The sequence below is a fragment of the Rhinopithecus bieti genome, unplaced genomic scaffold (assembly GCF_001698545.2).
Source record: "Rhinopithecus bieti isolate Rb0 unplaced genomic scaffold, ASM169854v2 scaffold_51905, whole genome shotgun sequence".
In the NCBI taxonomy this organism is placed as follows: Eukaryota; Metazoa; Chordata; class Mammalia; order Primates; family Cercopithecidae; genus Rhinopithecus; species Rhinopithecus bieti.
The window spans coordinates 1054234-1069532 of record NW_016821253.1 but is presented as its reverse complement, the minus strand read 5'-3'; the positions used below and the strand labels follow the sequence as shown (position 1 = coordinate 1069532).

The following is a 15299-nucleotide window of genomic DNA, read 5'->3' as shown; positions in this document are numbered from 1 at the left end:
ATTTCTACAAGTAAAACGCTGTATTGTGGTCACCAGCCAGGGTCCTACCTCCAGGTTTGTTCAGTTCAAAACCCTTCTAGTGGTGAGGACAGGATGACCTGGGGTGTTAATCCCCCTGCTCTCTCCCCAGGTCCTCGTCAATCCTGTTCCCTTCCCTGGTGGTCTTACTCCTCACACAGGCCTGGCCTCACTCTTGTAAGAAGAGAATGGAGATGTGGGAAAGGCCAGGGACCTAGAAAATAAGGTTTTTTATTTTTTTTCTCTATAATTGAAGGGTTTGAAAGTTAAATTTCAAAAATTAGAAATTTACAGAAGAACAATTCTGAAGTATTCTATTTCACACCCACACAGGAAAGATGCTTTCAAAAATACCCATAGTTTTCAGAAAACAATGTGTTAACAGACTTCACCCTGGGGCTCTGTGATAGGGCGCTGAGTCACGAGGCATTGTTTCTTGCACAGAGTAGGACGTTCCCTTTTCTTTAGGAAACACTCTGTAAGGCATCTTTCAGAATGGGGTGTTGAATCTCTCTCTACTTTTAAAAAATAATTCACTCCAATAAAATTTCCTAAATAGACTGTGGGAGCCTGGATTTGCCATCTGAAGTAAGTAAACTATTTCTCAGTGTCTGGATGCAATGATTTCAAACTAAGAAGAGTTATTTGAAAACTCTTGTGCATATTTGCTTAATTTGTTTGTTAAATCCTTATTAGAAGGATTTCAATATCCTGGGATTAGAGTTTTGAAAAGTGTATGATAACTCCTAAATTTTAAAAATTCAATGATTCCATAGTAATCCACCTTCTTGAGGAGTTGGATCTGTCTTCTCACACCTAAAGCCCCGCGTATGAGTTTCGTCAGGTCTGAGCACAGGCCAGGAATGACAAAGGCTGTCCTTGGCAGGCGTCATGGGGGAGCGGCCCCCCAGCCCCAACCTGATGCCAGGACAACACACTGGGGTCTCTGGGAGCCACAGACAGGAACCAGGCTCCCTGCTGCCATGACCTTATGATGTTTGCATCCTGGCCTCGGAGTCTCTGGTCCATCCAGAGCCTCTGCCTCGATCCCTGACGGGGTACAGGAGGAACCTGAAGACACTCTTCTCCTCTGAATTAGCTTCCAGGGCTTTTCCATCCTTAGCTCTCCTCCCCCAGCCCCTGTGCTGATGGGCCCGGCCCTCCAGGGGAGCTCTCCCAAGTGGTCCAGGGAACTGGGGCTGGCAGCTTTCCTGGTCAGCCTGGCCTGCACTATCAGGGCAGGTGATGAGGAGCAGGGGTGTCCGTCCATGTCAGTTGCTTGTCACCTGCCAGCTTCACACCTGGCAGCACTGCTCCTGCCAGTCAACTGGGCACCCACCACGATTAGTCATGGATGCAAATGGGCCTGTCATTGCCCTTTGACTTCGCTCTTCACAACCATAACACAGAGCAGACATGAGCAGGGCTCTTCACAACCTCACAACCGTAACACAGAGCAGACACGAGCAGGGCAGGAGACGGGCCCCAGCCCCAGGACATCAGGCGACCAGCAGGTGGTGGTCAGGTGGTTGTTACACTTTCTGTCTAAAATGATCACTGGGCACAGCCAGTACCAGGAAAAGGCAGTCTCCAGGTAGATAGAAAACACGGGAAGCTGGTAATCAGCAGCTTCCCGATAAGATCTCGGGAGCTGGGCAGTGGCCTCAAGCACGGGTGCTTCAAGACAAAAGGGTGGTATTTAACTGGTCTATGACTTTCCTCTGGGTGGACTCAATTGGTGAGGGAAAAACACCTCAAGTGAACATGTGCACAGCCCCAGGAAACACACGGTGCATGCAGCCCCCTCAAATGCTGGCCGGCCTTGCACATGCAGACAGCCCACCCCCAAGGAAGAATCGGGGAAGGGGTCCGCAAACCTTGGAACCATGTCAATGGAGAAAACCCCAAGTCAAGGGCTGGATGGGGCTCTTCATCTCTCAAGTCACCCACCGGCTCTCTTACAAGTGTCCTTCACTTCCTTTCATTCCTGCTCTAAAACTTTTTAATAAACTTTCACTCCTGCTCTAAAACTGGCCTCAGTCTCTCCCTCTGCCTTAAACCTCTTTCTGCCCCTCAACCCAATTCCTTCCTCCAAGGAAGCAAGAATCAAGTTTGCTGCAGACCCTTGTGGATTCACAGCTGGTAACAAGAATTCACCACATATGAGCCCCAAACTAACTTCTAGAGAATGTACACATCCTTGCAAAGTTAGGTTTATTAAAATAAATATGTTGGCAATATTGAAAATCTAAATTTTTCTTGCAGGGACTTACACCCAACTAAGAATGTGCAGAAAACTTATCAATCAACTTTGGACAGTTCATGCAACAACTCACAGTCCTTAAAGGGATGGACTAAGTAGATCTACGTGCAGCAGGTTTTATCTTCATGCATTGTAGATCCGTACAAAAAGCATAATGTTTGCAAAATGAGCACCTAATGGCATTCCATTTATCTACAATTGAAAAACACACAAAAAAATTGTTGTCTGTGGAAAAATGCATATGAAGGAAGAATTTAAAAATGTAAATGGAACAGTCGGTAGGAACATCAGTTCCGAAGGGCCGGTGAGGAGGCAGTCAGGCTCCAGCTGTGGAGGCATACTTTACTCTTTAAAAACACAGACAGAGCCAAAGCAGTCTAGTGCTATCTTGGCATATAATAAATATTAATGATAACTGCACAGGGTTCTGTTTGCTCACTTCAAATTTTTTGGGTTTGAAAAATTATATACTTAAAAAAAGTTTGGCAGATTATACAACTGTCTTTGCTGTTAGATTTTGGTTATTGAAAGTTCTATTTGAGTGACGCACTTTCTATTTGATTTCTTTATAAAGTGTGCTGCTGCGTGCACACACCCTTATACACAAACGTATATAAACTATTATTTTTTTTTCTTTGAGACAGAGTTTCACTCTGTCGCCCAGGCTGGAGTGCAATGGTGCAATCTTGGCTCACGGCAACCTCTACCTCTTGGGTTCAAGCGATTCTCCTGCCTCAGCCTCTTGAGTAGCTAAGATTACAGGGACCCACCACCACGCCCAACTAATTTTTGTATTTTTAGTAGAGATGGGGTTTCACCGTGTTGGTCAAGCTAGTCTCAAACTCCTGACCTCGTGATCCTCCTACCTCAGCCTCCCAAAGCGTAAACTATTATTTTTAACTAAACCTTGGTGTAAACTTTTATAATGAATATGGCCAAACTATTCATTTTTTTAAGGTTTTCATATTCTTTAAACCAGAACTTTCCTTATTAAAGTGAACTCTATTCTGGGTACCATTAAATCACATTTTAACGAGCTAACTTAATAGTTTTGAAAACTAAGGCAAAGGTGAATTTTGCAAGAGTCGGACACTATCCAAGTGATGATAGATAAATTCTAGATGTTTTGCCGACAACTGCATTTTGTTAATTGTTTTGGAAGCCTTTTCAGCAAGACTGTCCACTGTTCTCCTGAAGGTATGAATTTCAAAGCCCTGGTTCATCCTTGCAGCCTTCGGCCCTGTACCTGTGAAATTTCACAAATCACTTGCTTCCAAATTTACCTGCACTTTTCCTGGCACTTTGTGTCTTACAGTTTATGTTCCAGTCATACTGCCTCGCCATACCATCCTCCTCTGTGGAGACAAATCTTTTGGAAATAAATTCATCCAAGAAAAAGGCCGGTGGCCATTTTAAACGTAAGAGAAATCAATTTCAAACAAAAATGGATGCCTTGTAGAAGTTAGTGATTTTCGTAAGAAGGATATCCTCCCACTTAAAGCCAGCCAGGCAATCAGCAAGGACATCTGATTTACCCTGGGATAGAATATAATGACAGAAGAATTCATATTATAGTTTGACTATGGACACACTCTAATAAGCTTATATGATTCTTCCACTGGTGGGCAAGTCACCGACAAATGAAAGCTCCAAATGCAGTTGTTTTGCTTTCTGTTTTCTAGTTTCTAGGAACAGTAGCCAATTCTCCTTATGCAGTATTCCATTTGTAAACACGCATGTTTGCCCTACACTGATGAGCTCTGCAGAGGACAGGCCGAGGCGTTCAGCAGACCTTCCCCTAATGGACTAATGAGAGCTCACAGGCCCTGAGCAGGCCCAGGTGCCAGGCGGAGTGGGATCTGACCCAACCAAGAGAGACAGGTGAGGCGATGTACACAGGCGTCAGAGCTGACTCAGCATGAAGAAGCACACAGAGACTGGTTTTCAGAAACTGTCAAGAAATACATTTTGTGTTGGGATCTGAGAAAAATGGAAGAGTTAACAAACTAATAAATGTTTCTCAACAAAGTTATCAACAGAAAAATATATAATGCTGATAAAGTGTCAGATTAGCTTAAAAGGATTGCTACTAAATTACTTGTATTTTGGCTGAATTAGAAAATATTGTAAGGGGAATTGGTCATTTGTCTAAACTTAAGGACATAAAATAATAAAGATTAAGGTCAGAATAAAAAACAAGTAAAACGGAAGTGATGTCTACTCCTGATTTTGCACCCAAAGAATAAGAAGCAACTTGGGAAATACAGATATAAATTTAGATAAATTAAAGTAGTCATGAAATATTGACTTTATGAGAAACAAGTGTAGAATTTTGTATATTGTATATAGAATTTATCATAAACTCCTACATGTTTGCAAGTGTCATGATCCATTCAACAATCTGAGAGACTTTAAATTCTTCATTCCAAATTAAAATCACAGTTCTAAAATCACAGTTTAGAACTGTGATTTTAACTGTCACCCAACACTGTTTGTGCTGGCGCTGCTTGTGGTTGCTGGTTTCTTGTGCAGTCTTCACTAATTTATCAGAGCGCATCCCTTAGATTGTAAATGAGCAGAGTTGTGCCCAGTGCTGTCTTAACTCTGTGGGTAACGTTGTACTATTAGAACCATACCTCCTTCTTCCTGAATCTTAATTTCCTACATAGTAAAATGAAGAAGTAAAATTTTCTAAAATACTTTCCAACTGTGAATCTACCATGACCTAATGTACCAAGTTTAATATATAGCATCCTACCACATTAATTCAAAGTACCAACATAGACGTATCAATTAAAAGAACATTTAATGCACAATGACAATTATAGAAAAATAAAGCAATCTAAATGGGAATTCTGAAAGGGAAGAGGAAGCCGGCCCTCCCCTCCTGAAAGCCCACACTGTCTCTGGGAGACGGAATCCTGAGACTCTTGGGCATCCACACTTCATGTCAATATCAAGGAACAGGAAGTAAAATAATACATTGATTCAGATTCCGTGCTGCAGGATACATGGGCAGAACTGTTGGCTTTGTTAAAGGTAAAGCTAGTTTTGCTCTTTTCCTTCTATGGTCATCTATATCATTAATGGATAATGTGGTTCTATTTTCAGCAGGTTCAAGAAAACAAAACACACATCTACCCATTAATTTTGTCTTCTCCAATGTTCAGGTGAGAACACAAAAGTAACCAGAGGTTTGGAGTTCAGTGGGAATGTTGGGGTAGGCTTCAGGAGACCCAAACTCCTTCCAAGTCCATCTGCAGAGCAGGTGCTGAAGTGAGAGTGAACCCCCCACTGAAAACAGGGCTCAGAGCATATAAATTAACTATTAGTATTAGTTGCTATCAAGAAAAAAACCATCTGAAAATTAAAACTCCAGTTGGAACTGTACGTGCGGCTTCAGTGAGGACATTCAGAGTAACATGCAGACTCCGCAGGTGTCTTCTCGAACTGTACGTGCGGCTTCAGTGAGGACATTCAGAGTAACATGCAGACTCCGCAGGTGTCTTCTCGAACTGTATGTGCGGCTTCAGTGAGGACATTCAGAGTAACATGCAGGCTCTGCAGGTGTCTTCTCCAGGACGCGGAGTCAGTGGCAGACACACCAGCAATCCTAGGGGTCGAATGAGCAAGCTACCAACCTCAGGGTCCCCTCAGGGTAAGAGCCTCAGCCTTAGGCTAAGTCACTGTACCAGGGGCCCGTAGGGGTGCCTCCTGCATCAGGATGTGGAGGTTTTAAGCGAATTATAATATGAAATATGCTTAGAAAAGTAATAGCATGTGGTAATAAAATAATTTATATTTGTAACTATTTTTACTAGTAATATTATCTAGGGTTTTGGATATGCTTGACTTTAATACTTATCTTGTGTACTCAATAAATCTGTGCTGAGCTGAATCTGATGATGAATTTTTCATCTCCTGGGATCCACGCAGGGACTCCATAGGCCATGAGATAAAATCCCCACTTAGGTTTTCTGTGAATCAATTGTGCAATGATTAGGTCTTCCAGTTCTGCTCTTCAAAATTATTTTAAATGGAAAACAAGTGTTCTCAGTCAGGTTCGCTGGGGGCCAATGTGGGAAACCCTCCCTGATGTGGACGAAAGGGTTGTCACTGGGCTCTGAGCCCCCCCGGGGTGTTCTGCTTCTAATTCTAGAAAGAGCTGTGACCTTTGTTAAAAGTAGGCCTTCCCAATCTCCAAACACCTGATAACTTCTCATGGTAAAATGGCTTTATTTTCATAATCAATGGAAGGTGCAGGATTTCAGTTATCCCTGAAACTAATGGTATTGATCCCAATATGATTTTCTGCCTGGGACAGAAACCCTGAAATTCTGTACCTAAAAGAAATCCTGAGAGTCGCCTGAGCCTGGGAGCAGGTGTTATGGTGAGCCAAGGTCGCGCCATTGCACTCCAGCCTGGGTGACAGAGCAAGACTCCGTCTCAAAAAAAAAAAAAAAAAGCAAGAAGAAAAAAATCCTGACCTCAATTTCTGGGTATATACTTTTCCCATAAACCCTTTCCCCTCAATTTTCCAGCCCAGGTATTTCCCCTCAATTATCCAGCCCAGGTATTTCCCTTCAATTATCCAGCCCAGGTGAGCATGTGTTTTCACAAACGTGTTCACTTCATCTCTAAGGAGGAGGGTGTCATGTGGAAGCAGCAAAGATCACTGAGAAATGGACCAGGCACCTGAGTGTTCTGATAGCCCTGCTTCTCGTAGAGCAGGGATCTTAACATTAGGTCCACGGGCTTTTTAGGTGTCAATAATTCACCTAAAATTGTATAAAATTGTATCCGTAAGTCTACATGTATGAGCATACACCCGTTTTTCTTAAGCAGTCTTTCATGTTCACCAACAACCTAACTCGTGGTAGAGAATCTGATGCTACAGACTTTTAAAACGTAATTTATTTTTTTCTAGCCAATACAGCATAAACACATTTAGTGTTTTTACTTTGAGATTTTCTATAAAAATCTCTACTAAGCAGGGTAAGTTTAAAATGATTACAAAACCTTCCTTGATTTTTTTCTTTGCTCAAGCCCACTCTTATTAGGTATTTAGAACAAGTGGAGGAAAAAATCATAATGGTTAGTGATTAGACTACATAAAGGCAGACATGAGATTTATCTACACTTTGGGAAGAAAAAAGCCTCAGGGTTGTGGGAATCCTGCATGAGCCCGTAAAGACCGACCACGGCCTCTGGAACACAGAGGCCAGGGTTAGAATGTCTGTCTCCTCCAAAGCTCACGAGGAAACTTACTACCCAGGGCAGTGGTGCTGGGGTGTGGGCTGTGGGAGGTGACTGAGCCATGAGGGCTACGAGCTCATGAATGGGGTCAGGTGCCTTCACACAAAAGCTTGGCTGAAAAATCTCACCCCTTCCGCCTCCTGCCACACAAGAACACAGTGATCATTCTTTGTGGAAGATGCAGCATTCAAGGCGCCATCTGGAAAGAAAGCAGACCCTCACCAGACCACCCAATCTGCGGGCACCTTGATCCTGTGCTCCGAGGCTCCAGAACTGTGAGCAATGTATTTCTGTTCTTTGTAAATTCCCCAGCTCAGGTACTTTGTTACAGTAACTCAAACGGACAAAGACAGATGCAGTCCTGGAGGCAGTATGAAGAGGGCATATGTTGGGATGTGGTGCTGGGGCTGGGGTTCTAGGGAAGAGCAACCGAAAGGGGGACCCTGCCCCCCCATCCCAGAACCTTCGCCTCCTTGAGCCACAGGAGACATGTGGGGGAGCAGGAGGGCAGACGGGGTGCCAGCCACAGAAGGAGGGGCTCCAAACAGAAGGTGTGGGCCAGGATGCTCACAGGAGCACTTGTACACGATCCACATCTACACCAGAACCGTTTACGGTGGGATCTTTGTGGACCTTCTCGGGAAACCCGTCACACTTTGCTAACATCTGCACCTCTTCGGAAACACTCACCACAGGATTGTGAGTCGGGGGGGACATGCCCACCTCATTTTATTTCCAAGGTAAAGGACAGGAGGACTGAGAAAACCAAACAAACACAGGGTCTCCTAAGCCTGTGCCCCCAGAAAGGGCCGGCCTAGAACATAGGAATGGAAATGGTTTTGGGAATATTTTCAAGAACACACTGAAAAGAACCTCTTTTCAACTACATGATTCTTGAACATCAGTTTTTGCAGCTAATGCATGTATTTAAAGGAGAGCAACGAAAGGTCTCTGACTAAAGATGACACTACATATATCTAAAATTATTTACCCCTACTAGAAGGGAAATTAGGAACTGACAAAATGATTGCAGTTTCAATGCAGTATGTTTGATTTGCAGTAGTCCTCTTTCAAATAAAGTTGCAAAAACAAAACAAAACAAAATCCCCAATAGTCACTATTCTGCCGCATCTGATAAATACATTTCTTACCCTTAAGGAAATTTCATTTGTCAGTTAGGAATATAATTGCAGCCAAGAAGGACCTTGTTTTGGCATCAAAATTCACATTTCCATCCACAGATGCACGGCGACCAAGGTGGCCCCAAATGCTGGAACACCCACCGCCTTGCCTTTCACAGCCTTTGCAGACGGAAACCCTGGGGCTGCTGTGCTTTCGGCAAGCACACCAGTCACCCTGTGGCTCCCTTCTGGTTTCCAGGGAGAACATTCCACATCTCACATGGGGGCATTTGGGGCTTTTTATTTTTTTAGACGGAGTCTCGCTCTGTCGCCAGGCTGAAGTGCCGTGGTGGGATCTCGGCTCATTGAAACCTCCGCCTCCCGGATTCAAGCCATTCTCCTGCCTCAGCCTTCTGAAGAGCTGGGATTACAGGTATGCGCCAGGATTGGGGATATTTTTTACATAAGCTTTACATGGAAAATGTATTAGCAAATAAAGTCAGGGAGAAAGTAAATAATACAACCTTAAAAACTGTATTTTATTTTGTGACACAGTCAAAGCCAGTAGTTGTGGATATTTAAGTAACAGGCAACAGCTTTTGCTCAGCAATCATTCCTGAACCACACTTTTCAAAGACCCTTCATGGGGCTCCTCTGAAACACTGTGAGACTCCCCTGAAGTGGCGGCACTTACATTCCTGCCCTGGTGGCTTCCGCCCACACAGATGACGTCCTGCTTCTGAATTGTCAGCACCTCTTTCGTCAGCTTCAGCCGGACGTCATAGGCATTTTCGGACTCTTCATCGTACAACAGAGCAACAGCGGTTTTCGTCTGTAGGGACAAAGTGGAAACACAAGAATGGTGTGAGGCCAGGAGCCAGGGGTGGGGACGGGTGACACAAGCCTCCTGCTCAAGACTCTTCCTAAACGCACGTGTAGCGCTCACGTGTGCACAGGAGATCTGTGCTCGGCCGATAAGGATTTGATTCATTTATGCAAAAAGTAATCAAGTGTTGAATAATTGTTCCTGAGCAGTTTTTGTGGGATTTATATAAGGCGTGTTTTAAAAGAAAATTAGCCCGGCATTTTTTTTTTTTTTTTTTTAACTTGACAGGTTTTATAGTATTTTACTCAATTTTCCCGCTTCCAAAATACACAGATTTTTTAGTTTAACTAAAGTTATTTGCATAAAATGATAGTTTTTAAGATTCATAAAATATCTGTATGAAGGTTTGTCGGCCTGGAGTAGGAAAGGAACACACCGGGAACAACCACAGCCAGGAGGAAGTGGCCTTCTCAGAAGTGAGCAGGTGGGTGTGGCCCAAGCTCCTGCAGCGGCTGCTGCTGTGTTCTGGGAGCTGGGGAAAGGGCCAGGCCTGTTGTTCCTGGACAGCAAGCAACACAATGGGGAACTGCTAGGAAGTATTGATCAGGAGGGACGTGTAATTAGTCATAGAAGATAAATCTATCAGCTTTGTTAGCAGATGAAAGAAGCACCGTTCAGAAAGACACCTTTGGGTCATTAGAAACGTTGCCTCCTCCTCGGGGAGAGTCGGGAAAAGCTGCCCTGGGGGCTCCAGAGCAGACCGCTGGCCAGGTACAGGGCTTAGGCAACCCACAGGATAGCAGTTATGCCCAGCCGCACGCCCAGTGCCTTGTCAGGACCCAGCCCCCGGAGTGCAGCAGCAGGGGTGAGAGCCAGGGCACTTGGTCCTTGCACCACATGGCCGGGGAGCGGGACAGGCACATCTGGAGGCCAGTGGCCCAGCAAGGAGGGCTGAGACCCCACCATCCTCTCTGCCTAGAGCCCCGGTGCTGATCAACCCTCACATTCAGAGCCACACATGAGGGCAGAGCCTGGCCCACGGACAGGGAGGTCCCCGCGGGTGAAGGATGAGGCTGTGGCCATATAGGACCCTGCAGCTCCACAACTCAGCTGCCATGAGAACCAAACAGGGGGTCCAAGGAGCCCCAGCGCCTGCGTGTGCCCCAGAGATCTGGAGTTCACCAGGTGAGATCCAGGCTGAGCAAAAGGATTTTTAAAAAGCCAACTCATCAAATGCCTCTATTAAGTAGCATGGTTGGGTAGGAAGGGTTTGCTGGGCTTGTTTCCACAGCGGAGGCCTCCTCAGCACTCGCGGGAAACACAGACCCTCACCGAGGGAAGCCACCAACCAAGCCAGAATATGCTCCTCCCAACATCCTCAGCTGATCCCCATGCACAGGAGAGTTTCAGGAGGGTTCCAAGTGGTTTCCTCTTGCTTTCAGTCAACACAGCACAAAAAAAGAGTGTTTGCCCCACTGCATTGCATCTGTTAATTTAACAACCACACATGCAGGACTGTGCTCACACATACTGTCACACGTGACCATCTGGCCGGCCGCCCAGGGACCGGCCACTACAATCCACACCTCACCCAGCATAAGTAAAACTGCACCCAGTGGAAACTCTAATGGTTTCTTCCCATCCCTGTGGGCGCTGTGTGCTCCCACCCACTTCGCCGACCCCAGGGGGCTGTACATGGATGAGACTGCCAGACCAGGTGGGCGCTGGAACTGGGAGTGCTGCTGTGGCTCTGGGAGCTCACAGGCCGTCTGTGGATCCACCAGGTCTCTGTAAGGGGCAGTGCCTGTGGAGGCACCAAGGGCAGCCGGGGAGGAAGCCCAGGTACGGCTGGACCCAGGCCCCCTGGCCCTTTGCAGCTTGATGCCTAGACTTGCCTGACCGCAGGCTGAGCTCACTGGAGAGATGAAGAAATGTAGACATGTCCCTAAGGGCAGGAAGACCCTCCTCAGTATTTTCCTCATGAGTGTGTGTAACGTGTAACTCTTATAAGTGAACACCGATTGGGAAAATAGAATTCTAGCTAACCAGCGTGAAACAGGATGAAATGTAAGTGCCTGCAGCTCCCTGCCTGACTTTGATGTGCGTTCTCACCACACCTGCAAGGATATCTCACCATTGCCTCCTGCACTTACTCTCACACACTGGTGCCTGATAACAGGTGGGCATCCCCCACTCCGCTGCACACAGAGGGAAGCAGGGCCAGCTCTGCCACAGGGCAGCAAGCACTGAGCTCCAAGCCCAGGCGTGTGGGCTTGACAATGGGAGGAGCTGAGCGATGGGGCTTCCTCAGGACACCGCAGCCCATGGGAGCCAGAAAGTGGTCCTGCTTGCCTGGCTTGGGAGAGGCCCCAGGTCCCAGTCTCTCTCCTTGCTTCTCCTCGGGCCATGGTTCTCACCCTCCCTGCCAGTCACTATGACTGACAGCTCTCAGGCTTTAAGAAAAGGAAGGACCACCAGAGTTCTTGGTAATGATTCCTGCAGACACACACACCCATGCAACACACATGGCTCATACGCATGCCTCCACACGCGTGCACAAAAACTCATGCACACAGGCTCTCTCCACGATGACCTAGGAATCTCCCTGGCAGTGGGAGCTCCGGCTAGCCTGATTTCTCCAGATCCCCCGGTGACTGACGCATCTGAGCACATTCTTGCTGCAGACTTTCACTAAGCCATCGCATGTTCCCCAGCCACACCATTGCCCAGGACAGGCCCCCTCGCCACCGCCATGGGGGACCTGCGGGGCTCTTGGGGAGGACCTCAGGGGCGGCACTAATAAGCAGCGGACCCGGAACGGGGTGCAGAGACCCCGAGCGGCAGATGCGTGGTAAGAAGTGGCCACGGTGAGCAGTGGGCCATCCCCAGAGAAGCTGAGGCAGTGCAGCCGCCTTCGGAGGAAGGGCGTGCTCTGCTCTTGTTATTCAGGACGAGAACAGTTTTTAGTTTGCATCAAAATGATGCGATATTGGTCGATGCTCTATCTGGATGTAAAGTCCACACTCACATAGAATATTAATTTCCAACTAATCATCACGCTGACTGCTCACCATTGCTACTGGTTAACGGTCCTGGTGAGGACACTGCCTGCAACCCAGGGACTCTAGTAATGGAAAACACTGAACTTAGTGTCCACAGAGAACAGTTTCCATGACAGAGGCCAAGGGAAGGGTGTGCTGAGCTTTAACAAATAAAACATAATATTTTAAATATATAAAATTTTAAATGCTAGCTAAGGAAAGCAAATAAGATTCAACAAAGACCTCTAATGAATCATCTGTTGCTCTATGACGCCATCTGAACCAGATGATGCTATCTGAAATAAACCTAACTTCTGCTCAAAATGTTAAAAAATTAAAGTCAGGAACACAACCAAATTAGAGGTAATTAGGCATTCCAAATCAAAGTTGCAATTTATGCTAATCACTTTCTTCTATAACAACACACGTTCTGTCAAATCGGCCTTACTTTGCCAGAGAGAATTATTTGCAGTAATGTGCGGTAATATGCCCTCCAGGCACTGCTTTCTGTGCCCCTTCCTGTGCCCTGGAGACATGACCTGTAGCCCGCCAGGGAAACCTCTGTGAACAGCCTGAGCATGGAGTTGCTGAGATAAGAGCAGGTCACTCACCAGGAGGAATAAAGGCAGGGGGAGGGGACGCGGGTTCCACCGGGTCCTGCCCTCTCCAAGGCCCGCATTTCCCATTGCTTAAGCAATTCTGGGTATTTAATGAGCTAATTGAATGCATTTCCTTGACATATTTCTTGGAAATAAAATAGTAATTCCAACTCAACTTCTTCAAAAGTAAACTTTCAGTCTTTCCCATTGAAAACAAATAAAAATATTTAAAAACTAACAAAAGTAAAACTCCTTCTCATCCAGTGATCCCCCCACCCCAGTGGGTGGCAATGGCATCACCCCGGTGTCTCGGTTGAAGCCCCTCAGTTCCGTGACCTTCCTCCCTCCTGACCCTCGGTGTCCAACTCACCAGCAAATCCCCTGAAATGTCTCCCCCTCTGCCTGGGGTCACAGGGTTCAGCTGCCTTCAAAGCTGCTTCACTGGCCTCATGAAAGACCTACCTGTTTCCAGCCTTGCCCAGTTCAGTGTATTCTTAAAGTCATAGCTGGGCGACCCTGATAAAATATCGTTCAGGTAATGTCATTTCTCTGAACAAAATCTCCCCAAAGTTTGCCATTTCTCAAAGAAAAAGCCAGTGTCCAGCAATGTCCTGTGAGGCCAGCATCCGTAGTCTCTCCCTGTCCCCGGCCCAGCTATCCTGCAACCCCATTGTGTCTGCACGGGATCTGTCCACCTGCCCTGCCCAGCTGTCCGGCAGCCCCGCCATGCCTGCCCAGGGTCCATCCACCTGCACTGTCCAGCTGTCCTGCAACCCCGTCATGCCTGCCTGGGATTTGTCCACCCACCCCACCCACTCCTCTCCCCAGTATCCTCATCTCCTGGGGTCTGGGCTGAGAGCCCCCACCTCGGCAGCTTCCCTAACCGGCCAGTTAAAATCAGAACTCCGCCATCCCCCACTGCTCTTCATACCTCTTCCCAACTTATCTTTCTCCCTAGAACTTTTCAGAACCTGATGCTGCTTGACAGTAGAACAAGAGTTCCATGATGGAAGGGTCCTCTCTACCTTCTCCACTTCAGGAGGACCAGTTCCTACAGTGCAGTCTGGCATATCCTAGGGGCACAAGACAGTTCTCAAACGGAATGCAACAGGAAGCCTACTTTCACCTTATAACTTTATCCATGCAATTCCAATAAAAATCCAATACAGACAACTTTGAAACGTAGCCTTACAATTCTAACAATATGTTTAATGAAATAAAGACAGCTGCAGAGAAGAGGACCCACTACACAGAAACATGAAAACATAAAATCCACTGTGATATCACAGCAGCCACCAAACAGTGAGGGCATCACCCCGGTGATGAACCCGCGTTCATGAACCCGCGTCAGCACCGGGAGGTCTCGGGTACATGTGGGGTGTATGACATCCCTGGAGAAAAAAAAAAAAAAAAACCTTCCTGCAAAGGAAGATCTTTACTGCTTAACGTAGCAATGCTTTGATAATTGTAAATATGGGTCTCATATGCCTCATTTCACAAAGTAGTTCCAGAGAGATCAACAGTCACAGGGATGTAGAAAAACAAAATAAAAACCTGTGAAGGAAATATCAGTGTGTGTGTGTGTGTTTGTGTGCGGGGATGTGTGCAAGCATATTGGGTTAGAGTGATTCAAAAGCCAGAACTTCTTGAGTAAAGGATTCATTATATAGACATAAAAAAACTTTCTATAACAAAAATACCATATTCAAAAATAAATGCATGCTGCAGACACTAGTTTCATTGAGCCTCACAAATAAAGATGGAAACATGAGCATCCTGTTAAAATTGAGCGAGGAATATAAAAATAATTCCCAAAAGAAGGAATACAAGAAACTGAATTACAAGTGTGAAAATACATGCAACCTCACTAGTCATCAAAAAATCACAGCCGCGGCCGGGCGCAGTGGCTCAAGCCTGTAATCCCAGCACTTTGGGAGGCCGAGACGGGTGGATCACGAGGTCAGGAGATCGAGACCATCCTGGCCTGCACGGTGAAACCCCGTCTCTACTAAAAAATATAAAAAACTAGCCGGGCAAGGTGGCGGGCGCCTGTAGTCCCAGCTACTCGGAGGCTGAGGCAGGAGAATGGCGGGAACCCGGGAGGCCGAGCTTACAGCGAGCTGAGATCCGGCCACTGCACTCCAGCCTGGTCGACACAGCGAGACTCCGTCTCAA

At 46.3% G+C, this 15299-nt stretch overlaps 1 protein-coding gene across 9 annotated transcripts in view; it reads right to left on the bottom strand.

The window, feature by feature from the left end:
• SNTG2 (syntrophin gamma 2) overlaps positions 1-15299 on the bottom strand; it is a 414561-nt gene that overhangs the window by 243626 nt on the left and 155636 nt on the right. For all 9 annotated transcript variants that reach the window (XM_017860345.1, XM_017860346.1, XM_017860347.1 and 6 more), the window contains one exon: positions 9353-9490. Coding sequence is in view for 1 of the 9 variants with exons in the window: in XM_017860343.1 (XP_017715832.1) it covers positions 9353-9490 (138 nt within the window). In the remaining 8 variants the exon portion in view is untranslated. The remainder of the gene's footprint in view (positions 1-9352; positions 9491-15299) is intronic.